The sequence below is a fragment of the Barbatula barbatula genome (assembly GCF_947034865.1).
Source record: "Barbatula barbatula genome assembly, chromosome: 20".
Classification (NCBI taxonomy): Eukaryota; Metazoa; Chordata; class Actinopteri; order Cypriniformes; family Nemacheilidae; genus Barbatula; species Barbatula barbatula.
The window spans coordinates 800,050-825,687 of record NC_136783.1 but is presented as its reverse complement, the minus strand read 5'-3'; the positions used below and the strand labels follow the sequence as shown (position 1 = coordinate 825,687).

Genomic DNA, 25,638 nt, shown 5'->3' with positions numbered 1-25,638 from the left:
AAATTACTTAGTAACTAGTTAAACCCAAAACTGGTAACCAAATAACTGCAGTAAACATTAAGAAATTTAACAGAATGTAGTCAAAAATAAAACCACTTAATGTTTAATGAAAATAATATGGTAATGTACAATATAGCTATTATTGAATAAAGCCAATACATTTTACTATTCAAAGACTCCACAAAATAATACAGACTACAATAGGGAGTATGCTACAAGTATACTATGTATCATCATTTGTTCAAGTTAACTGGACTTTTACTTTGGCGGAGACACTGAACCAGTGTAGTTACACATTGTGCGTTATACAGTAAATTAAGTTTACTTTCCCCAAGAAAGCAGGAAATTCATAAGACCATATAGGCCAGCATATGCATGCCGCTGAGTGCAAGAATTTACATACTCAGGGCCGTCCCTAGTGTGGTGAAAGGTGGTGACAATTCAAAAAATCCAACAGTTATACTATAATGTCACATGTTTAGTTAATCTTTTTAATACATGAATTGTATACATGAGATTTAAATGAAATCCACAAAAGCGTGCAATTTGGCGAAAAAGATTTTTTACATAATTTTGATTCCCCCTGTCAGGACTCTGTCCATCCTGTCTTGAGTTTTCTAGCTCACCAGACACGTGGAGACACGTGGAGACACGTAGCTTTTGCTGTTATTTGGCGCCAGGTGTCTTCCTGTTATGTCTCTCAGCCCTCTTGTCTCCCTTAATCTTCGCGTTAGGGATCCATTCCTATCACCTGCTCTCGTTAGGTTTTCATTCTTATCACCTGTCGCCACTCTCCCCATGTAATCACTCCTCGTTAGTGTCTCCCTTTATCTAGCCCCAGTTTCCCTCTGTTTAGTGTTGGTGCATTGTCTAACCTATGTTTATTTTGGACACTCAATGACCTACTGTTTATTGTCAACATTTGGAAATTACTTCACAGGTATTGCTCCCCTTTATACCTGTCCTAGTGTTTTGTTCATGTTTTCCCCATTGTGTTTTTTTAATACAAGTTTTTTCGTTAACCTTTCGTCTGCCTGCATCTGGGTTCTGACCAAGCCATTCCGTGACAGAATGCACCGGCCCAGAAGAGCCCAGCAGGCAGCGATTTTCGCTGCAAGGTCTCACCAGCATTGTCCCCTCTGCAGCATTGGCCAGGGGAACTTGGACCTGGATGACTACCTGTACAGGTTCCTGGAAGCCGCAAGGGAGGTGCTCCTCGTGGAAGAAGAGATGGCGGTGGCGTTCAACAGCGGCCTCAGGGTTCCCCTATTGCCAGCGGAGATGAGGAGGCTGAGACCTCTTGACTTCGAGGGCGTACTCCGGTTCGCCATGAGCCGACCGGAGCCCGGGGTCTCCGTCCTTCCGAGGTTGTCTTCTCCTTTGGGCCCCATCCCTGAGGGTCTCTTCCTGAAGCTCAGGGTCGTGACCACCTCCAAGCCGCCAGCCTCGTTCCCTACTACCACTCCACCACCAGCCAGTCTTCAGGGCAAGCGTGGGAGGAGAGAGTCCTGGGGTCCTCTTCGGAGGCCTCCAATGTGGAGCCTACCCCGTCCTTCACCTCCTTTCTCCAGCTGACTAGCAGGCAATTGGCTCGGCAGAAGAGGCAATAGAGGGAGGCACGTAACCCAGCCTAGCTGGCTCTTCCAGTCGTCCAGTCCTGCCCATCCGCAGGCGTCCAGTCCTGCCCATCCGCAGGCGTCCAGTCCTGCCCATCCGCAGGCGTCCAGTCCTGCCCATCCGCAGGCGTCCAGTCCTGCCCATCCGCAGGCGTCCAGTCCTGCCCTTCCGCAGGCGGCCAGACCTGCCCTTCTGCAGGCAGCCTTCCAGCCTGTGCCGCAGCCGACTACCTAGCCGGCTCTCTGGGCGGCCACCCAGGTGGTTTTCCGGTCGGCACCCCACCAAGCTTTTTACCCCCTTTGACACACCCCTCTCCCGAGACCTTTCAAGTCCCCGCCGGTTTCACCCGGTTGTTTCAAGTCCCCGCCGGTCTTACCCGGTTGTTTCAAGTCCTCGCCGGTCTCGCCCGGTTGTTTCAAGTCCCCTCCTCCTAACCCACATAAAAAACCCACAAAGTCGTACACTTGTAACATAATCTGTATTAGTTACTATGAGTATACTAGTATATCATAGTGATGGTATAGCATAGTATTTGCACAAAAGTATACTATATACCATAGTATTCTAGAAAAATTTGAAAAACTTTATTTATATAGTGCTTTGTACAATTTTCATTGTTATAAAGTAACTGTACAAGAAAACATATTGACTGAGCCCTGGGGTACACCATTCTGGACTTGCATGACACCACATTGTTTATTGCTACATATTGAAAATGGCTTAGATCTAAATAAGATCTAAGCCATTTCAAAGCAATTCCCTTAATGCAACATGATTTTTGAGCCTATGTAGGAGCGTGCATTGGTAAATGGTGTTGAATGCAGCACTAAGTTCTAGCAGCACCAATAAGGAGATACAACCTCAGTCAGACGCCATAAGCAGATCATTTTTAACTCTGATCAAAGCAGTCTCTGTACTGTGATGTGCTCTAAATCCAGACTGGAAGTCTTCATTAATCTCTTTCCTTTGGAGGAAGGAGCATATTTGAGTTGAGACTACTTTTTCCAGAACTTTAGATAAGAAAGGTAGATTTGAAATAGGTCTGTAGTTAACTAGTTCTCCAGGGTCGAGATGGGATTTTTTGACAAGGGGCCTTATAACAGCCACCTTATATGCTTTAGGCACATGTCCTAATGTCAGAGAGTGAATAATGCTAAGAAGAGGATCTATAATTTCTGGGTGCATCTCTTTCAGTAGATTTGTAGGTATAGGGTCTAGAATGCATGTTGTTGATTTAGATGAAAATAAAAGCAATTTCTGTCGTGAACGTGGATGAGGAACGTGGTGGAAGAACCCAAGTGCAGGCAGCAAAACGGGGATGAAGGCTTTAACAAGGACTTTAATAGACCATACAAGAACAAAATAAAAACCCACGAGGGGGTAACACAACAGGGTACACAATAAACTGAACTAACTACACACTTGACAACTACTACTACTACTACTACTACTACCACCACTACCACTACCACTACCACTACCACTACCACTACCACTACCACTACCACTACTACTCTAAGACATGGCATGGCATTTAAGGATGACACAGTAAAGCATACCAGTACAACGAACGAGCCCAAGACAATAGACAAGAGGGCATTAAATAGGGGAACAAACACAGGATAATTACTAAGGGGCAGGTGAAGGTAATGAAACACTAATGGGAAGGCTAACGAGACAAAAGGGTGGGAAACACTGACGAGACACGAGAAGGCACATGACAAGTCAGAATCAAAACAAAGCCATGTCTTTCTCACACTAAACCTAAGGCTATGCCATGACTCCGCTTTAAGACCAAGAATAAACATGACATGATGGCGGAATCATGACAATTTCTCCTTAGGGGCGCTGTAGTTAATTTTTTGTTCAGTGAGTTTCACTTCTGGTTGCATAGTTATAATTTTTTCTCTAATATCTTAATGATTGTTTGCTGGATCTAGACGTTTTTAGGGCTTTATTGTAATTTGGATACTATCCTTTCATGCTGACAGCAGCGGGGCTCGAACTCTGATGTTCATCGAGAAATGATGAACCCAGCCGAGAGAGACGCACTGAAGAGGACTTTGGGGGGGAATAACTCTTTTTAATAAAATAAGGTTCCAAAAACAAATCCAGCAAAAATTTACTAATCCAAACCAAGTGTGACCAGAAAAAAGTATGCAAAAGTAATTCCAATCGGGATGAGTCAAACAAAAGGTCTTCCTGGCTGGCCTCCAATTATGTGAGGGGGGAAGGAGGTCTGCCTGTCAGAGCCAAAAGGGAGAAAACAACAGGTTTTAACAGAGAAACATGAAAGGTGGAATTGATCTTTATAGATCTGGGTAAGTGTAAACGGTAGGTTACAGGGTTTACTCTGCTTGCCACTTTGAAGGGGCCTATGTAGCGTTGGGCCAGTTTGCGGGACTCGACTCGGAGAGGAAGGTTCCTAGTAGAAAGCCAAACGCGTTGTCCAGGGCGGAGGGTGGTTGCTGGTCTGCGATTAGCCTGCCTCTGGTACTGCTGGGAGAATATGAGTAGTCTGCGGCGGACTTGCAACCACGTCCGGGGACATCGACGGGCGAACAGCTGCACAGAAGGAACTCCAACCTCGACCTCTTGTTCCAGGAACAGTGGGGGACAGTATCCGAACTTTTATTCGAAGGGGGACTTGCCTGTGGCAGAGCTGTGCAAGCTGTTGTGGGCATATTTCGCTCACATGATATAAGTGGACCAAGAAGAGGGGCAGTTGGCCGCCATGCATCTCAGATTGGTCTCTCTGTCTGACCATTAGACTTGGGATGGAAGCCCGATGGGAGACTCACTGACACCCCAAGGAGTTGGCAGAAGGCTTGACAAAACCAGGAGGAGAACGTCTCGGTTACTTTCGTAACCTCGGTTCCCTGAGAAGCGGGAACGAGACATTGCGGAGACCGCATATGAAACTCCTCCTCTTTTTCACTTTTCCTGAAGTCCTATAGGATAACGCCAGTTAAAAAACTGGCCAATTGTCGCAAGACATGCACAGTATGCAAATACTGACGAATCTAGACAGTATAAATAAAGTGCATGAGACGACAATACCTCAGAATCTACGATAGAACGCTTGACCAGAGATAAGCAGCGAACACGGCGTTCTCCGCAATGTCTCGTTCCCGCTTCTCAGGGAACCGAGGTTACGAACGTAACCGAGACGTTCCCTTTCGAGAGCGGTCACTTCGACATTGCGGAGACCGCATATGGAACGGTAGTACAATCCCGCCGTGAGAGCTAGCAAAAACAGCCCGATAACTGGGATAACACGTACACAGTATGCGGAGCAGACAAACCAACCATTCGCGAGGTTGCCCCAAGCGTTAACCGCTGATTGGCTGAAACCGGCCTATGAGCTGCTAGATCACTGAGCACGCCAATGAACTGCTAGATTGGTCTTTTGTCGAATTTGCATATCCAAACCCAACGAATGCAGCGGGCTGCGCTGAACAGGGCAGACACCACAGCAGTAGAACCAGCACGGAAACCCGGGCGATATAATAACGAACATAAGTACACCAAGCACAGTGTAAACAGCAATGCGGCAACAACTGTGTAGCACAATACATTACAAGGTAGAAGATAAGCTTAATCAGCACTCACCGAGAGGACTTGAGAAGCCAACGAGGACACATCCAATCTGTAGAACCTGGCGAAAGTATTCTGAGAAGACCAGCCAGCTGCACAGCATATGTCCTGAATAGATGTGCCCCTAGACCAGGCCCACGAAGAGGCGATAGCCCTAGTCGAATGAGCTCTGATACCGAAGGGGCAGTTCTGACCCTGGCTTTCGTACGCCAAGGTAATAGCGTCCACTACCCAGTGAGAGAGCCTCTGTTTTGAGACAGCCCGGCCTTTAGTACCCCCACCAAAACAAATAAAGAGCTGCTCCGACTGCCGAAACCCGGCCGTGCGATCTATGTAAGCCCGCAATACCCTTACCGGGCATACCGCTCTCTGAGCGTCAGCATCCTGTGAGTCTGACGACTCGGAAGACAAGGCGGGCAAGGAAATGACCTGAGCTCTAAAAGGGGTAGACATGGACTTTGGCACATAACCCGATTTTGGCCGGAGAGTGACGCTGCAGTCGCCTGGCCCAAAACGAATGAAATCAGCGCCGACTGAGAGCGCTTGCAAATCCCCTATGCGCTTAGCCGAAGCAAGGGCGAGAAGGAGAACGGTTTTTAGAGTGAGCTCTCTTACCGAAGCCGCGTCCAAAGGCTCAAAGGGGGGAGAAGAGAGAGCCTTCAACACCAGTGTTAAGTCCCAAGGTGGCACCGAAGGGGTTCGCGGGGGGAAAAGTCTCCTCGCTCCTCTGAGGAATCTGACCACCAGCATGTGCCTACCAATCGATTGCCCATCAACCGGGGAACGAAACGAGGCGATGGCCGCTACGTAAACCTTCAGCGTTGACGGGAGGCCGCCGCTGTCCAGCCTGTGCTGCAGGAAAGACAAAATATCAGACACGGGGCAAGACGCCGGGTCGATATTGTTGCTGCTGCACCATTTAGCAAACACCCCCCATTTAAGAGCGTATAAACGTCTGGTAGACGGCGCGCGAGACTCCGAAATAGTATCCAGCACACGCTGAGGGAGTGCAGTTAGAATCCCCGAAGCGGCCAGGCATGAAGGTTCCACAATTCCGGGCTGGGGTGCCAAATCGTGCCGTTCACTTGGGACAACAGGTCTCTCCTGAGGGGAATCCGCCACTGCGGTGCCGTCAACAACTCCCTCAGGTCCGGGAACCATGGTTGATTCGGCCAGAACGGAGCGACGAGAATCACCGACGCCGTCTCCTCTCTGACACAGCACTAGGGGTAAAATCTTCACCGGAGGAAACGCGTAAAGCCGAACGGCCGGCCAACGCCCCGTCAGCGCGTCGCTCCCCATAGGGGAGTGGATCAGCGAGAAATACAACGGGCAGTGTGCGTTCTCGCTTGTCGCGAATAGATCCACCTCCGCTTTCCCGAAGCGTTCCCAAATTAACAGGACTGTGTCGGGATGAAGCCTCCATTCCCCGTGCTGAAGACCCTCCCTCGAAAGCATGTCCGCTCCGCGGTTCAGATGACCGGGGATATGCGCTGCTCTGATAGAGAGTATATGCCGATCCGCCCACAGTAGGAGACCCGCCGCCTGTTTGAAAAGAGCTCCGGAACAGATCCCTCCCTGGCGATTTATGTACGAAACCACGGACATGTTGTCGGTGCGAATCAGAACATGTTTCTGCTCCAGCCTCGACTGGAAAGTATGAAGAGCTAGAGACACCGCCTTTAGTTCCAAGCGATTTATGTGCCATTTCCTCAGAGACTGTGACCAAAGGCCGGATGCCAGCATGCCCTCGCACACCGCGCCCCATCCCGAGGACGATGCATCCGTCGTAACGACTGTGCGTCTCGTCACCAGCCCCAGGGGAACTCCCCGACTGAACATGCTCAGGTCGCGCCATGGACTCAGGGCGTCGAGGCAGCGGCGTGTAACCGGGACTCGCGCCTGGCCCGAGGACCATGCTCTCCATGGAACCCGAGCCTTCAGCCAGAACTGAAGCGGTCGCATGTGCAGAAGACCTAGGTGGCAGACCGCCGACGCCGATGCCATGAGACCCAAAAGCCTCTGGAACTCCCTCAGGGGAACAGACCGGCCCAGCCTGAGCAAATGTAGAGCTGAAGAGATGGACTCCGTCCTCTCTAGGGAGAGACGAGCGCGCATCTCCACTGAGTCGAAACATACCCCCAGATACGTTATAGACTGACTCGGCGTGAGTTTGCTCTTCTGCATGTTCACGCGCAGCCCCAGGGATGCCAAGTGACCAAGCAGCATCTGCGTGTGACCGATTAGCGCCTTCCGAGAGTGGGCTAAAATCAGCCAATCGTCCAGATAATTGAGAATGCGCATTCCGCTCGCTCTGAGAGGGGAAAGCGCCGCGTCCACGCACTTCGAGAATGTGCGCGGAGCTAATGCCAGCCCGAATGGGAGGACGGCAAATTGGTACGCTGAATCCTCGAATGCGAATCGCAGGAACCTTCGGTGGCGCTTGTTTATCTGAACATGGAAGTACGCATCCTTCAGATCTACGGAAACAAACCAGTCCCCGGGACGCACTTGTGCCAGGATCTGTTTTAGAGTTGTCATTCTGAACGCTCGCTTGTGAAGCGCTCGGTTGACGGGTCTCAAGTCCAGAATCGGACGCAGACCACCATCTCTCTTGGGCACTACAAAATACCGGCTGTAAAACCCGCTTTCCAGCTCGTTCGGGGGGACACGCTCGATCGCTCCCTTCGCGAGCAGGCTGCGGATTTCCTGCCTTAGCACAGGTGCGTTTTGCGCTGACGTAAGCGACGGGACCACACCGCTGAAGCGGGGAGGTCTGCGCCTGAACTGCAGGGAGTACCCGTGTTCTATCACGTTTAGCAGCCAAAGAGAGATGCCTGGGATGGCTTTCCACGCGTCCAGAAACAGACATAACGGCCGAATCTGATCGGGGGTTACCGTCATCGGACCGTTTAGGGTAGCGCGCTGGCCCAGCGAGGCTAAATGCACTGGCGGGAAAATATCTCGCGCGTGAGACTCCAGCGGTCCCTCGTCCACGGACGCTCCCGTGGACGAGGGAATGCTGGTTATAGTTGTGACTAGCTGCGGCTTCGCGCTGCACCGTGGCAGGGCAAGGGACGCAGCATTGTGTGTGTGAGGGGGAAAAAGCTCCTTCTGTGAACAGGTTTGTGTTTTTATTGCATTCACACAAACAACACTTACAACAATGCAATAATCGCCCGCAACCGCGGGGGAAAACTGTTGCAAACAGCGGCGCTTTGGATCCGCCGGCACGCTCACAGACTCTCTCCTCCTCTTCCCAGGTCCGTCAGCCGATGACGCTCCGCCGTCGTGGCGTGGACCCCTCTTCGGCCCGTACCTCTTCTTTGCCGGGCCCGCCCATTGTTTAGGACGGACGTCCGGTTCGCGACCTCGACTAGCCGGTGCGGGAGCCGCGTGCTGTTTGGCGGGTCTCTGCGAGGAGTGAGGCGCGGATGAAGAGCGGGCTCTCGGAGACGGTTGGTAAGAGCGTCGAGGCAGCACGTGACTCATGGCCTTGGCGCGCTTTTGCGCCTCACCAAAACGCTCTACTACCGACTCCACGTCTTCACCAAAGAGGCCGGAGGGAGTGATCGGCGCGTTGAGCAGGGACTTACGATCGGCGTCCTTTAGATCCGCCAGCGTAAGCCACAGATGACGGAGGAGGACGACCATAAACCCCATAGATCTGCCGATAGCCTGGGCGGTGCGTTTCGTAGCCATCAGCGCGAAGTCGTTGGCGGCGGTGAGCCTCGACCCTAAGAGTCCACGAGCAATGTTCCTGCGAGTCCTCAAAACACGCGCCGGCAGGTCAGCACAGTGCGCGCAATCGGACTCGCAGAGTGCATCCTCCGCATGGGCAAGGCCCAGGCAGGCAATGCAGTGCTCGTGAGTATCCTGCGGGCCGATGGGGCCCGCGCAGAGACGACAGAAAGAAGCCATCGGATGCGGTGAAGAAGTATCCAGTTGCGTCTTCAACGATGGCAGCGTGAAAAAGAAGATTCTGAGGTATTGTCGTCTCATGCACTTTATTTATACTGTCTAGATTCGTCAGTATTTGCATACTGTGCATGTCTTGCGACAATTGGCCAGTTTTTTAACTGGCGTTATCCTATAGGACTTCAGGAAAAGTGAAAAAGAGGAGGAGTTTCATATGCGGTCTCCGCAATGTCGAAGTGACCGCTCTCGAAAGGGAACTTGGGACCTCGATCTGAGGGAATGTTTTCCTGGGGCATGCCAAACATGGTTAGTTACAAGTTCGGCAGACTGTTTGGCTGTAGGTAATTTGGGTGGGGGAATAATTTTGGCGGCCTTGTAAAACTCTGCTAACATGCTCCATGTGCTCTTGGAGAGAACTTCAGCATGTCATCAAGGTAAACGAATACAAAATGATTGACGATGTCCCTCAAGATGTAATTTATGAGGGCCTGGAAAACAGTGGGGGCATTGGTGAGCCCAAAGGGCATGACCAGGTAGTTATACTGCCCAGTTGGAGTGTTAAAGGCAGTCTTCCACTCATCCCCTTGTTTGCGCACAAGGTGGTAAGTGTTGTGCAACTCAAGTTTGGTAAATATGGAAGCTCCTTGGAGTAGCTCAAAGGCTGTGGCCATGACAGGTAGGGGGTAGCGGTTACGGCTGGATCTTGTTGAGAGCTCTGTAATCAATACGGGGCGTAATCCTCCGTCCTTTCCAACAAAGAAAAAGCCAGCTCCAGCCAGGGAGGTAGATGGTCGGATGATCCCCGCAGCTAGGGCCTCCTCAATGTAGGTCTTCATCGCCTCACATTGGATAAGGAGAATATGCGCCCTAGGGGGGGACCGGGGCCCTGGCAGTAAATCCACAGCGTAAGGAGAAATACCTAATAAAACTGAAGACTACTCGAAAGGTAGGCTACTGGACGTTAAACACCAAGCACCGGACAGAGAACAAAGGGCAACTTAAATACACTGGGGAGAAATGAGGCACAGGTGAAGACAATGACCTCTAGTCGCAAAAAACATTAAACAAAAGTCCCAAATCCTGAAACATGCTGTACGAAATACCTCCATAAGTTACGCTCCATTTTTCGTGCCGCTTTCTTTAGAGCCTGAGTTTGTTCATTATCCCAAGTGTTGGGCTGACATTTTTAATCTTCTTTAATCGCAGAAGAGTAACTGTGTCTAGCGTTTCTGAGAAGGTGGAGTTAAAAATTTAAATGGTAAAGTCAAGATCTTTGACGTTATTACTCATGCTAGAGATTTGAGACAATTCAGGCAAATGATCAAGAAACGCACCTTTTGTAGTCAGAGTTATTGTTCTACAATATTTGTAACTAGGAGTTTGATTTGCCACCATAGGCCAGTGACGCAAGCATGATACCAGATAATGATCCGAAATGTCTTCGTTCTGCTGAAGGATTTTAACTTCGTCCACATTTATACCGTAAGACAATATTAAATCTAAAGTATGATTATGAAAGTGAGTGCGTCCTGACACATGTTGTCTAACACCCATGGAGTTAAGAGCGTCTTTAAAAGCCATTCCTAAAGCATCTGTATCATTATCTACATGGATGTAAGTGTCACCAACGACAAGGACGAAAATCTGTTTGGTGCCCTGGAGGCATATACACAATAGAAAACATTTCAAAAAAATGTATCCTTATCATTAGGTGTTGATACATGAAGTACCATGACTTAAAGAAAGAATTGTATTTAGGATTAGACTTCTGGGAAATGCAGCAACACCTCCCCCTCTGCCATTTAAATTACCTTTGAGAGGTTTACGCATTATTTAATGTTTGCTAATTATTTTTGTTTGCTTTTGTATAGATACATTTATTGTCTTTATTTAATTATATATTTTGCAATACCATATTATTTTCATCAAATATTAAAACTTTATGGTCTATTTATTTATTTAATTACATGACTGCATTCTTTAAAAAAATGTCGGTTCCCTTTCTGTCGGTCTCTCGACAGATGGGGTTTGACTTGAGAACCTATCATCTTCTGACTATTTTGAAAAGGCCAATGAAATTGGCGAATGAAATTTGCATGCCGGACTCCGCCCCCGGATATCCGTGTATAAAAGGGAGATGGCGGGCTGCATTCATTCACCTTTTGTTCTTCGCAGCCTTTGCATTTGATGACAATCCTTCTAAAAGAGCTGATTTCTCGACGTGGTGCAGCGGACTGTCCCTCATCAGTGACTTCCCCTGGCGTCTCAGTGGTTCCGGAGGTGTTTTTCTCTCTAAAAGAGCAAATTTCTACAGCGCAGCATGTCTCGCTGTTCTCACGGGTGCAACACACTCATTGACGAGGGGGATGGACACGATGTCTGCCTCCCGTGCTTGGGGTCCAACACGCTGAGGCAGCCGTTGTGGATAAGTCCTCTTCCCTCGATGGGGGGGGCAGCTAGGGGCTACGTCGACGTACCCCGGGTGACGCGTGCCGTCGCGGTGCACTTGTGCTGTAGACGGCGGCCACCTGGGAGGGCCGATCTAGACTCCCATCCACGGCTTGTGGGTTCTCGGCACCCCGGTGTCGGGAGCTTGCAGTGCCGCGGACCAGGCTGTCCCCGCTCTTCACACCATGGCCGTCCTGCAGGTCCATCAGTGAAAGAGTTACATGAGGGGAGACCGACCCAAAGGTAATGCAGGAACTCTGCGCCGCCCTGGGTCGGACGATGTCCATGATTGTGGTCCAGGAGACAGGGAGAGGTTATGAAGGTCGTGGAAGCCGCCCTCGCTCCCCTCAGGGAGAGCGGTGTGCGGGTACTAAACTATCTCGACGACTGGCTTATCTTGGCACACTCGCGAGATCTGTTGTGTACACACAGGGACTTGGTGCTCCGGCACCTTGACCGTTTGGGATTATGGGTCAACCGAGAGAAGAGCCTGCTCCCCCCGGCGCAGAGCTCCCTTTTTTCTCGGTATGGAACTCGACTCTGTCTCCATGACGGCACGACTCACCCTAGAGCGCGCACAGTCAGTGCTGAATTGTTTGAGCTTTCTCAGACAGCAACCAGCGGTCCCCCTGAAATTATTTCAGAGGCTTCTAGGGCACATGGCATCCTCGGCGGAGTGGTCCCCCTCGGGTTGATCCACATGAGACCGCTCCAGCACTGGCTACAGAGACGAGATCCGTGGAGAGCGTGGCACAAAGGCAGCAGGTGTATCGTCATCACGCCTCTCTGCCGTCGCATCTTAACCCCCCAGGTCTTCAATGACCTTTTTTACGGGCCGGAGTCCCTCTCGGGCAGGTCTCGAGGCGAGTCATGGTGTCGACAGACGCCTTCTCGCAAGGTTGGGGTGCGGTGTGCAACGGGCACGCAGTATCGGGCGACCTGAACCAGACAGCCGATGCGCTCTCTCGTCAGTCGACGCCTCAGGAAGAGTGGCGACTCCACCCCCGTGCAGTTCAGCTCATTTGGGTGCAGTTCGGGCAGGCACAGGTGGACCTGTTTGCCTCCCTGGACACCACTCATTGTCCGCTCTGGTATTCACTGACCGAGGGCCCCCTCGGCACGCATGCCCTAGCGCACAGCTGGCCGCGGGACAAGTGGAAGTACGCCTTGCCCCCCAGGGAGCCTCATTGCACAGGTCCTGTGCAAGGTCAGGGAAGAGGACCATCAAGTCTGAGTAGTTGCGCCTTACTGGCCCAACCGGACTTGGTTCTCGGAGCTAATGCTCTTGACGACAACTCCCCCCTGGCCGATTCCTCTGATGTTGCAGGGGAATGGCAAGTTCTGGCATCCGAGACCAGACCTCTGGGACCTCCATGTCTGGCTTCTGGATGGGACGAGGAGACCCCCTGCGGTGGTAGAGACCATTACACAGGCAAGGGCGGCTGTACGCCTTTAAGTGGCGCCTCTTCTCGTCCTGGTGTTCTTCTCTTGGAGAAGACCCACGGAAATGCTTGATCGGGACGTGCTGTCCTTCCTACAGGAGAGGATGGAGAGGAAACTCTCCCTGTCCACACTGAAAGTGTATGTAGCCGTTCATCACGAACAAGTTGATGGCAAGCCCCTGGGGCAGCATGACCTGGTCATTAGGTTCCTGAGGGGTGTGAGAAGGCTGAATCCAGCCCGTCCGTGCTCCGTTCAGAGGCCCCCCTTCGAGCCCCTAGGAGGCCGTTCTTCCTCACCTCTCGATGAAGACGGTCCTCGTGCTGGCGCTCGCTTCCATCAAGAGGGTAGGGGACCTACAAGCATTTTCCGTATCCCCGGATTGCCTTAAATTTGGGCTCGGTAACTCTCACGTGATCCTGAGACCCCGGCCTGGCTACTTGCCCAAAGTTCCCACCACTCCCTTTCGGGACCAGGTGGTGAACTTGCAGGCGCTCCCCACTGCAGCAGTCAAGAGATGCTCTCAGGCTCCTCAGCACAAAAGGTGAATTAATGCAGCACGCCGTCTCCCTTTTATTCCCGGATATCCGGGGAAGGAGTCCGGCATGCAAATTTCATTCGCCAATTTCATTGGCCTTTTCAAAATAGTCATAAGATGATAGGTTCTGAAGTCAAACCCCATCTGTTGGTTCGACACAACGTCTCGTTCCCTCCATCAGGGAACGGAGGTTACATGCGTAACCGAGACGTTAACTTGAGCTATTTTGATAACAGACTGATTGAAAAGACTATTATACAGTACTGCTGGTCATTTCTACATCTGTTTTATTTATTATTATTTAATAATGTATTTTATTTAATTATTCTCTTATTACTTTGTTAAAAGTCTTAATGCATTTATTTAAGACAACGTTTCATAAGTTCATATAACATTTATAAATGTTTAACTTTTTACAACAACATTACCATCTTCTGTTAGATGTAAATAAACTACATCAAAGTGATATGATATAAAACTTCATATAAAATGTCCCTCTATTAGTTGGAAGGCAGTGGGGGCCCACATCAATATTTTTTCATGGGGCCCAGAATTCTCTAGCTACGGCCCTGTACATATTACATAGAGTAAGTGGACATGCAATCATGCATGAAAGATTAACAGTTAGCAAAACATCCCCCAAAACAACAGCGATATATGTACCGCTGCTGCTCCAAAGAGCCATACTAACTGCATGTATTACTATCTATGTGTGCCTGGGCTACCATTCTGACCAGCTTAACGCTAATGGTCTAGGCCTATGCTAGCTGGGCTACCATGCCGACCGGGTTACCATTAAAGTCCTATGATGATGTGTGCCTTGGCTACAATGACGATCGGCTTAACAATAGTGTCTATGGCTATACTATTGCTAATATGCTTGAAATGTCAATCCTGCATGCAATGTAAAACTGCTAACATGACAATTAGTTCAGACTTGTTAATGGTTGTTCATATTTTAAAAATGAAATAGACAGAATATGCAAAAATTCACAGCGAGAGTAAGTAAAAGAGCAATCACCTATCTTAGATGATTAGTTCAGATGCGTTTGAAGTATGTGTGGATTACATGTGTTTCATGGTGCATTAATGTTTATTTGTCATATTTTTATTTAATTTCACAAAAGTGCTGTTGTCTTCTGTTTCAGCTATTGCCCAAACACAGTGCTGAGAAGATTAGTACAGTTCGCAATAAAAAGCTAAAGAAACAAGTACCAAAGAAAGGAGAGGTGCCGAAGGAGAAACCAGGAACAGAAAGCCTCAGGAAGGACAGAGCTGTCGTCACAAAGTATGGAACAACTCACAGCATCGTTATGAGAACCATCAGATGTATATTTGAAATATCACTCATCTCTCTTTTCACTTTTAGCCTGGATAAGATGCACCAGATGCTGACAGAGCTGTGCACCTCTTATAGTATGGGTGCTGATGTCACAGTGTTCAAACACATCCTTGTACCTGCAGAGTTCCTGCTCTCACAGCTGGAGATGAGACTCACAAAGTACTGCACATTTCTACTTACACTGATATATTAAAGGTTCATCATCATCGAAGCTACATTTACACGCAACCAAATAATCCATTTCACAACCAGTAATCATATTGATTGCCCAGACTTACTGTAAACACAGTAAAACCCAACTTAATTTTCATTGGATTGGAAAGGGTTGTGACTTGTGTATACCTGTAGGAGAATATTAAGCATGTAAATGATCTGCCTATTGTATTTATATCCAGGATTTGTTTGGAAGAACATTTTTAGAGCATCAATGCTTACAGATGTAGCTGATGGAAAATTGTTAGCTGTTGGCAAATTGTTGATTAAATGCTGTAAATGTTGATAAAATATCTTTTTATCTAAGGGAATAAATTCTATAGTTTAGAAAACACTTGGACACTTCATTAAAAAGGACCACACCACAGCTAGAAGATAATATATTTTATTGAAATGAGGTTAGGTTTGGAAGGGTCCGGCTTATCGGTATGTCTTGGCCAGGGAGTGGGGGCAAGGTTTGAATAAAAATCTTTTAGTTTTTTGTAATTAGTGGTTCTTAAGGTGATGAATGGTTGGCACACCTGGACAAAACTTATTCTGATAGCAGCTCCTTGTGATGGCCAGGGTTTAGACCCCACAGATCCATCACACTCCTGTGTAAATGGCACATGACTCTCTGAGTCGTTTGGGTTATCCTCTGTTCCATGCGTATATTAAAGAATCTTGAGGATGAGCTGTATTGTCTGAGAGGCTGGAATAAAAGCCAGGTTTAAAGCAAAGGTGAAAAGGCCAAATTGAGAGCAGAAAAACGATAATGTTAAAATAATAAAAAATGCAAGTGACTGAGTTAGATGTGTGGCAGAATGCATTACATTTTTTGAAAAGGTGAAGACTTTATATCTATACACAATACCAAAATCTGAAGAATTTTCTGTTCAATTCCTCAGTTCAGTTATGCAATATCAAAGGTAACAGACACAATACACTAATGCCAAGGTCTGTGAATGAGGTTTGGTTAGTGATTTTTACGCTCCTTGCGATTATGTGAGCAGTCCAATGGTGGCATGATATTCAACTGGTCAGACTGTGCCTTGCCGCAGTAGAAAAAGAGTCTGATTCTGACCAACAGCCTCGAACATGATCACTTGATACTAATCTCCTGATGCACTGAGAAATTCCTGGCAATCTTGAACATGCAGATGTGAATCCATTTTTGGCTGCCCTGGCCTGAACTTCAGGCTGAGAGTAGAGAGGGGCCTATGCTAGCCTATGCAGGGATTTGATCTTAAAGTGAGCATACGCAAAGATCCAAGGCAACGTTTATATTTATAAAAACTGTTCTTAACAATCTATCAAATATCAGGTGCTCTTTCATATATCAATGACATCTATAAGACATCATTAAAAAGCAGAGATCTGAAATTGTTGGACTGCATGCAATTTCAAAATAATTTGCGATGTATAGATTTCACATCTGAAAGAGAGGCATACACACGTTTTCTGTGCAAACGCTCATTCAATGAATCACATGTACGCACTTTGAGAAATTATTGTAAAATCTCATTTAGGATGGTTTCTATGGCTATTTGGTGTAAATCCTGTATGATGGAATCATATCCATATGTACAGCATATACTGAAAGTTAAATAAATGCATTGATATATGACAGTGACTTGTTCAGTTGACATTCCTGCAACCTAACACATAGATGTTTTTAGGGTGATTGTACAGATGGCCAGTTATAACCCAAGTACTCACGACATTGCCCGACCCTCTGACCTTCTCTGTGGGATTCAAGCATACATCACCAGTCTGCACAACCTTAACTGCTACATCAACATTGATATTTCAAGGCTGGTGAAAAGCGTGCTGTTGCAGCAGACACAGCCGCTGGACTCATACGGAGCGCAGACCATCACAACGCTCTATACAAACTGGTAAGTTCATCACATTCTGGATCCATTCACTGCTTAAAAACCATAAAAGATCAAAAGCTAGATTAAACAGTTCAACTCTGCTTCTCACATACTTCTAAACTCTGCATGTCACAGGTTTCTGATCTCTGCTACAACAGGTCTGTTGCATTGTGAGCAGATTCCTGTTTGCACGGTGTGCTCCTGCTTGACGTTCTTTAAGGAGAACAGCCAAGCTCGCATTCCTCACAGCAATCATGGGGTTTGCATATGGAGTTCTTGGACGTGGGTGACCCATTGTCCTTGCCCTTGTCGGCGTTCTCCAACCCTTCCGTGCAGGGAGTCCTATGCTCTGTTTGTCTACCTCTGAGAATATAGAAGTGATTAGTGTCGATGTGGGAGATATTTATTAGGCTATAGAGCATAGTATGGGAAATTTTTATTGCGGAAGGGTAAGACGCAAGCACCACCTCTTATCTGCCTTTGCTCACGACATATAGAACTCTTTTTTTCTTAAGAGTGTTATTTATAACACATTTTTTGTATTATCTGTCAGTTTAACACTCAGTTACAGGGTTCCGGGTGACACTAGTCAAAGTCATCTAAGCAGAAGACAGATCTTTAGCGAGGAAACAGTCTGGACAAACATTTTAGAACTGTCGAGGGTGGTTCCCTTTGAAGAGGAATGGTTTTCACCTCAGTTTATGTTGTCTGTTTCTCTTCTGTGCCCGAGGTAGGCCATCATGGCAGCTCTGTCACATGTATTGTGTCAGGCTGTGGTGGTCTTCACAGCATATGCATTACAAGGAACTGGTCTCGAGTAACTAGTTTCCTTAGTAAACCATTCGTCAAGAGGTTTTATGCGGCGGCTCTGGTCAGCTGGTCCAACCGCTTCTCATGCAAGAGAAGAGTGTGGGAGCTCAAGCCCCCCCTTTAGAAGTCATGGGGGTCAGGGTGGTATTCTCAGTCAAAGACTTTCAGGCCGACAGCAGATCTGAGGACTGTTATTCAGGCTAAAAAGGCTTTGCCAAAGAACCAATCCTGATATGAGGTCAAGACTGTTGAGAGAAGCGTGCTGAACCTCAGTTTATGGTGCCCGCAGGAGGCCGGTATGTTATCTCATCCACACATAGTGTCTGCCAAATGTATTGAAATTGGTCCTACATACAATAGAATGGGGCAACGCCATCCAAAAGCATAAGTGCAATAAAACTGGTCTCATATAGCCCACCACAGTATACAGAGCTAAGTTTCTTTTTAGAACGAGTAGAAAAGTGATAGAAGTCAGAACTTATTGGGCAGGTGTCGACAGAAGAGATGTGTTTTCAGACAATTCTTAAATATGGCTACAGAATCTGCTAATCTTTTAACAGCGGGCAGATCATTCCATAAATGTGGAATCAACCCAGAGAAGGTACATGAGAGCAAAAATTTATTTTTACCTTTTTGGGACGGCACCACAAGACATTGTTAATTTGCAGAGCGTAGGGATGAGGCGGATACATAATTCTGCATTAGCGAATGAAGATAAGGAGGTGCCGAACCAGTGGTGGTCTTGTAGGCCAAGAGCAGAGTCTTGAATTTGATGCGAGCTACTATAGGTCAAGTCAAGTCAAGTTTATTTATATAGCCCTTTTGACAATTTTCATTGTTACAAAGCAGCAGTACAAGAAAACATTGACTATAAGCAAAACGTATAAGGTTATGCAAGTCAAAACACAGGTCAAATATCAGACACACTATAAATTCCTATATACAGTGTTAATTAAATAACACTATAAAATTCTAGCAGCCCCCCAGGCCAGGCAAACAGTGCAAAACAGTATGCAAACAGTGGCGAGGAACCCAAAACTCAGAGGGAAACCAGGCCTAACCAGGGGATTCCAGTTCCCCTCTGGCAAAAGCTGCAGCCTCTGCACAAGCTCGACAGTGCTTTCACAACAAGGCAAAATAATTAGATTTATGATTATCATGAATAATTTTGTAGAGTTACCACGTCCTTTGTCCAGCTCTATCATCACAGCATTTGTCAGGTCTGGGCATGGACTGCGTCCTGCCTGCTCTGGTAACCTTGGAACAATGTGACAAGACTGGCTGAGAGAAGAGTACTGTTCTGCACTCTTTGATGCAACAAATACATCAGTTGTTATTGGAAGTGTCCCTGGTTCCGGTTGATCTAACTAGGGCAGCCTAGATCTTTGAAATATATATATTATGATAGTGTAGTGTATGTAAGATTAAAAAGATGCGTCTTTAGTCTAGATTTAAACTGACAGAGTGTGTCTGCCTCCCGGACAGTGCAGGGAAGACTGTTCCAAAGTTTAGGCTCTAGATAAGAAAAGGATCTGCCGCCTGCACTTGATTTAGAAATTCTAGGTATTACCAACTGACCTGACACCTGAGAGCGTAGTGCACATGAAGGACTGTAATTTGAGAGAAGTTCACTCAAGTAGTGAGGAGCTAAACCATGCAGGGCTTTATAAACAATAAGCAAGATCTTAAAGTTAATGCGATGCTTTATAGGTAACCAGTGCAAGGTTGACAGAACCTGGCTAATATGCTCATACTTTTTGTACGTGTAAGAACTCGAGCTGCCGCATTTTGGACCAGTTGGAGTTTTTGTAATAGGCCTGCAGGGCAACCACCTAATAGTGCATTACAGTAATCTAGTCTTGATATCATAAAGGCATGAATTAGCTTCTCTGCATCTGATGGTGACAGACGTAGTTTAGATATATTTTTAAGATGGAAAAACGCAAATTTACAGGTGTTGGTGACCTGGTTCTCAAATGACAGAGTACTATCGAATATAAAGCTAAGATTCTTTGCTGAAGATGAGGATTTTATGGAACATCCATCAATAGTTAAGCAGTATTCTTGGTTGTTACGTATGCCGGTTTTCGGTCCAATAAGTAACACTTCAGTTTTGTTTGAGTTCAATAATAAGAAATTGTTACTGAATCGCTCTCATGTATACGGAGCTGATGTAACTGAATGAAGTGATGAGTGACGTGTTCTCTCTTCGGTTCATTGAAGACCACTCTTGTCGCTGCTTTCTGGATCATCTGTAGAAGTTTGGTTGTGCAAGCAGGAAGACCAATTAGTAGCACAATGCAATAGTCCAGTCTGGACAGAACAAGAGCCTGGACTAGGACTTGCGTAGCATGCTCAGATAGGAAAGGGCTAATTTTCCTAATTTTGTAGAGGATGAATCTACATGACCGGTGGTTCCCTTTCTGTCGGTCTCTCGACATTGTGTCGAACCGACAGATGGGGTTCGCCCTTGAGAACCAATCATCTTCTGACTATTTTGAAAAGGCCAATGAAATTGGCGAATGAAATTTGCATGCCGGGCTCCACCCCTGGATATCCGGGTATAAAAGGGGAGCCGGCGTGCTCATTCATTCACCTTTTGTTCTTCGGAGCCTTCACATCGAATGACTAACGAAGCTGATATCTTGACGTGGTGCAGCGGATTGTCCCTTCCAGTGATCATCCCCCCCGGCGTTTCAGCAGCTCCAGAGGTGTTCGAGAAAGAGATAATTTCTAAAAGAGCAAATTTCTTCAGCGTGACATGTCCCGCTGCTCTCGTGGTTGCGGCTCCCTCATGGAGGAGGGGGACGGACACGATATCTGCGTCAGGCGTTTGGGCATCCAACACGCTGAGGCAGCTTTCGTGGAGTCATCCTGCCCGCACTGCGGGCGGATGACTATAGAGACGTTGCGGTCACGGGTGAGCCAGCCACCATCTCGTCTGCTTCCCGCTTTGCGACCGCAGTGGCCACGGCCCTGCCGTCAGCGGCGGCGAGCTGCTTGGGTGGCATGGGGATTACCCTGAGCGTCAATCTGTCAGCCAATGGCTTGCGGACCGCTCACGCCCCATCTCGCTCGTCTTGCCGTTCCCGGGAAGGCGGTACCACACCGTCTAACTCCTCCGTCACGCAATCGGACACGATGCGTGACGATGATGAGATGTCCCTCGCAGCATCGGAGGGCGACCTACTGGCATCCGACCCTGACGATTCCTTCGAGCCGTCTCCTCCAGGAGTTAGAGCTCAGGAAAAGGCAGACGTTGAGATGTCAGCCATGCTCTCTCGGGCCGCCGCGAGCATCGGGCTGCAGTGCAACGCACTGCCCACGCCCCAGCGTTCACGGCTGGATAATTGGTACATCGGGTCTGAGCGCGACTCCAAGCCGCGCACGGCCCCTGTGCCATTTTTTCCCGAGGTCCATGAGGAGATCAGCAAGACCTGGAGCGCCTCCTTTTCGACTTGCTCCCGTCAAGCTGACTCTGTCGCCCTCTCTTCCCTCGATGGTCGGGCAGCTAGAGGCTATGTCGATGTCCCCCAGGTGGAACGTGCAGTCGCGGTGCACCTGTGCCCGCAGACGGCGGCCACATGGAGGTCTCGACCTAGACTCCCGTCTAAGCCGTGTAGGGTTTCGGCATCACTGGTGTCGAAATCCTACAACGCCGCTGGACAAGCTGCCTCAGCTCTTCATGCCATGGCCCTCCTGCAGGTCCATCAGGCCAAGGCACTGAAAGAATTCCACGAGGGTAAGACCGACCCAAAGGTCATGCAGGAGTCATGCACTGCCACCGACCTCGACCTCCGGGTGACTAAGGTGACGGCGCGGGCTTTGGGTCGGACGATGTCCACACTAGTGGTCCACGAGAGGCACTTCTGGCTAAACCTTGCGCAGATGCGGGAAGCCGAGAAGGTTTGCTTTCTTGATGCTCCCATCTCGCATAACCCTAACCTAACCCTAAACCCCCCACCCTCACCTCGACGGTGCGTTGAGCTGCGCCACCGCCACGCAGGTAAGTCAGCGGAGCCAGCCCACCCCTGAGGTGCAGCCGGCACCGCTAGCCAGCGAACCACCCTCCGCGGGGTCGGTGAAGCAGATCGTTCCTCTAGTGCCCCTGTCGCAGTCTTGGGTGCCTGGTTAGCACTCACGAGACCGTCAAGGTGGCTGGAGAATACGATCCATCTCGGCTACTCGGTCCAATTCGCCAGACCTCCGTCCCCGGTTTCGGGGCATCCTCTTCACCTCAGTCAGAGGCAAGGGTGCTCGAGCACGTCCCCTCAGCCAAGATGTTCAGCGGGTTTTACAGCCCGTTCTTTATCGTCCCCAAGAGAGGTGGAGGGTTGCGCCCCATTCTGGATCTGCGTACCCTGAACAAGCACCTTCAAAAGCTGCCGTTCAGGATACTCACGCAGAGGCGCATCTTGACATCCGTCAGGTGTCAGGATTGGTTTGTGGCTATCGACCTGAAGGACGCGTACTTTCATGTCTCGATTCTCCCTCGTCACTGACCGTACCTACAGTTCGCTTTCGAGGGACAGGCATATCAGTACAGGGTCCTCCCATTTGGTCTGTCCCTGTCCCCACGGGCCTTTACGAAAACCTCTTCCCTCAGGGAGAGAGGTGTGCGGGTACTCAACTATCTCAGCAAGATCTGTTGTGTACGCACAGGGATATGGTGCTCCGGCACATAGACTGTTTGGGGTTAGACTCTCATAGACTCTCCCCCGGCAGAGCTCCTTTTTTCTCGGTATGGAACTCGACTCTGTCTCCATGACGGTGTGGTTCACTTGAGAACGCGCACAGTCAGTGCTGAACTGCCTGAACCTCTTCAGGCGGCAACCAGCGGTCCCCCTGAAACTTTTTCAGAGGCTCCTGGGACACATGGCGTCCTCGGGTTGATGCACATGAGACCGCTTCAGCACTGGCTACAGAGACGAGTTCCCTGGAGAGCGTGGCAAACAGGCAGGAGGCGGATCATCTTTACGCCTCTCTGCCGTTGTATCCTAACCCCGTGGTCATCAATGACTTTCTTATAGACTGGCGTCCCCCTGGGGCAGGTCCCGAGGTGCGTCGTGGTAACGACCGACACCTCCCTACAGGGTTGGGGTGCAGTGTGCATAGGGCACGCAGTGTCGGGCCGCTGGACGGGGGCCCACCTGTGCCGGCATATCAACTGCCTGGAGTTGCTAGCTGTTCTGCTTGCACTGAAGGGACTACGGTCCCTCGTGCAGGTCCAGCACGTACTGGTCCGATCAGGCAGCACAACTGCCGTAGTGAATATCAACCATCAGGGTGGCATTCGCTCACGGCAGTTAACGCAACTTGCTCAGCGCCTTCTCTTGTGGAGTCAGCAGGTGACGAAGTCTCTGCATGCCACTTACATACCGGGCAAGATGAACCAGACAGCCGACGTGCTCTCTCGTCAGTTGACGCCCCGTGGAGAGTGGCGACTCCACCCCCGTGCAGTCCAGCTTATTTGGGTGCAGTTCAGGCGGGCACAGGTGGACCTGTTTGCCTCCCTGGACAACACCCATTGCCCGCTATGGTACTCCCTGTCCGAGGGCCCCTCGGCACGGACGCTCGCTACAGCACAGCTGGCCACGGGACAAGCGGAAGTACGCCTTCCCCCCAGTGAGTCTCATTGCACAGGTCCTGTGCAAGATCAGGAAAGATCTTCGCAACTAGTATCAAGTGATACTAGTTGCGCCTTACTGGCCCAACCGGACTTGGTCCTCAGAGCTAATGCTCTGACGACAACTCCCCCCTGGCCAGTTCCCCTGACGAAGGACCTTCTCTCGCAGGGGAAGGGCATGTTGTGGCACCCGAGACCAGACCTCTGGAACCTCCACGTCTGGCTCCTGGATGGGACGAGGAGATCCTGAGTGGTCTACCCCCCGCGGTGGTGGTCACTCAGGCTAGGGCGCCTCTTCTCGTCTTGGTGTTCATCTCGCAGAGAAGACCCACGGAATTTACATTTACATTTACATTTATTCATTTGGCAGACGCTTTTATCCAAAGCGACTTACAAGTAGTTTATATACAGTGGCACATTACTGCAGAGCAATCAGGGGTAAAGTGTCTTTGCTCAAAGGCACTTCAGTCATGACCTGCTGACACTGAGATTTGAACCAGCAACCTTTTGATCACAAGCCCAACGCTCTAACCCCCAGGCCACAACTGACCCCAGGCACGTGCTGTCCATCCTGCAGGAGAGGTTGGAGAGTAATCTCTCCCCTTCCACGCTGAAAGTGTATGTAGCCGCTATTGCCGCTCATCACGAGCCAGTTGCTGGAAAACCTCTAGGCCAGCATGACCTGATCATCAGGTTCCTCAGGGGCGGGAGGAGGCTTAACCCACCTCTTCCGCGCTCCGTACCCTTTTGGGACCTCAATGTGGTCCTGGCGGGCCTTCAGAGGCATCCCTTCGAGCCCCTTGGAGAGACCGCTCTTTCTCATATTACGATGAAGACGGCTCTCCTGGTGGCACTCGCATCCATCAAGAGGGTGGGGGACCTGCAAGCATTTTCCGTGTCCACGGATTGCCTAAAATTCGGGCACGGCTACGTGCCTAAAGTTCCCACCACTCCCTTCCGAGACCAGGTGGTGAACTTGCAGGCGCTCCCCACCGGGGAGGAAGACCCAACCCATCCGTGTTGTGTCCAGTACGCGCCTTGCACCTCTACGTGGACCGCACGCAGAGCTTCAGAAGCTCTGAGCAGCTCTTTGTTTGTTTCGGAGGTCAGCAGAGGGGAGAGCTGTCTCCAAACAGAGACTGGCGCACTGGATCATGGACACCGTCACGACGGCGTACCGATCTCAGGACTGCACGTGCCCGCTGGCAGTGAGGGAACACTCCACTATGGAGTGTTGCCTCCTCGTGGGCACTGGCTCAGGGCCCCTCTAAGGCAGACATATGCAGAGCTGCGTGTTGGGCTGCGCCCAATACCTTTGCGAGGTTCCACAACCTTCGCGTGGAACTGGTGTCAGCTCGAGTCTTACAGGGTAACACCAGGTGAGACCGGCGGCCGGTAGGGCGTACGCCTGCGAAGAGCGCCATCCCCCTCTTTAGGTGGGTCAGTGCGCTATCATCTGCCTCCCTTCTTTCCCCTCGGGCGAAGAATAGGCATTCCATCCATCACTAAGCACTCAAGGCAACGGGCTGAGCGGAGCAGCCTGCCACCTTTGGCGGGCCCAAGCTGAGTTACCCTCATGTAGCTCTAACCGACTTCAGTGCTCCAGACGTAGTAACCCCCCCAGCAGGGTGGTTCCGTCTGAGATTCCGTCATGAGTTAGTTCCCCTCCTGAAACCCATGACCTTCCCCCTCTCGCCAATGGGGCCGTCTGAGGCCTACTGGAAGGTTACAATCTCGCGACAGCGCTTACGTCTGACTCGCCTAGGCCAGATAGATTGTGATGCGGCTAGTGCTGTGGCGTTTTCAATAGGAACCCCATCTGTCGGTTCGACACAACGTCGAGAGAACGACAGAAAGGGAACGTCTCGGTTACGTATGTAACCTCTGTTCCCATGATGTCCTTCATGCCACAACAATAGCCGTCCACTGCAGCAGTCACGAGATGCTCTCAGGCTCCTCATCACAAAAGGTGAATGAATGAGCACGCCGGCTCCCCTTTTATACCCGGATATCCGGGGGCGGAGCCCGGCATGCAAATTGTATTCGCCAATTTGATTGGCCTTTTCAAAATAGTCGGAAGATGATTGCGGGCGAACCCCATCTGTCGGTTCGACACAACGTCTCGTTCCCTCCATCAGGGAACAGAGGTTACATACGTAACCGAGACGTTAAGCCTTGAAGTGGTGCTGGCAACCTAATCTAGGAAGTATAGCTAATCATCGATCACCACTCC

General features: G+C 49.5%; 1 protein-coding gene across 2 annotated transcripts in view; it reads left to right on the top strand.

Moving 5' to 3' along the window:
* nckap1l (NCK associated protein 1 like) overlaps window positions 1-25,638 on the top strand; it is a 75,435-nt gene that overhangs the window by 26,689 nt on the left and 23,108 nt on the right. For both annotated transcript variants that reach the window (XM_079483291.1, XM_079483292.1), the window contains exons 19-21: window positions 14,707-14,846; window positions 14,928-15,059; window positions 16,772-16,990. In XM_079483291.1, the coding sequence (XP_079339417.1) occupies window positions 14,707-14,846; window positions 14,928-15,059; window positions 16,772-16,990 (491 nt within the window). The remainder of the gene's footprint in view (window positions 1-14,706; window positions 14,847-14,927; window positions 15,060-16,771; window positions 16,991-25,638) is intronic.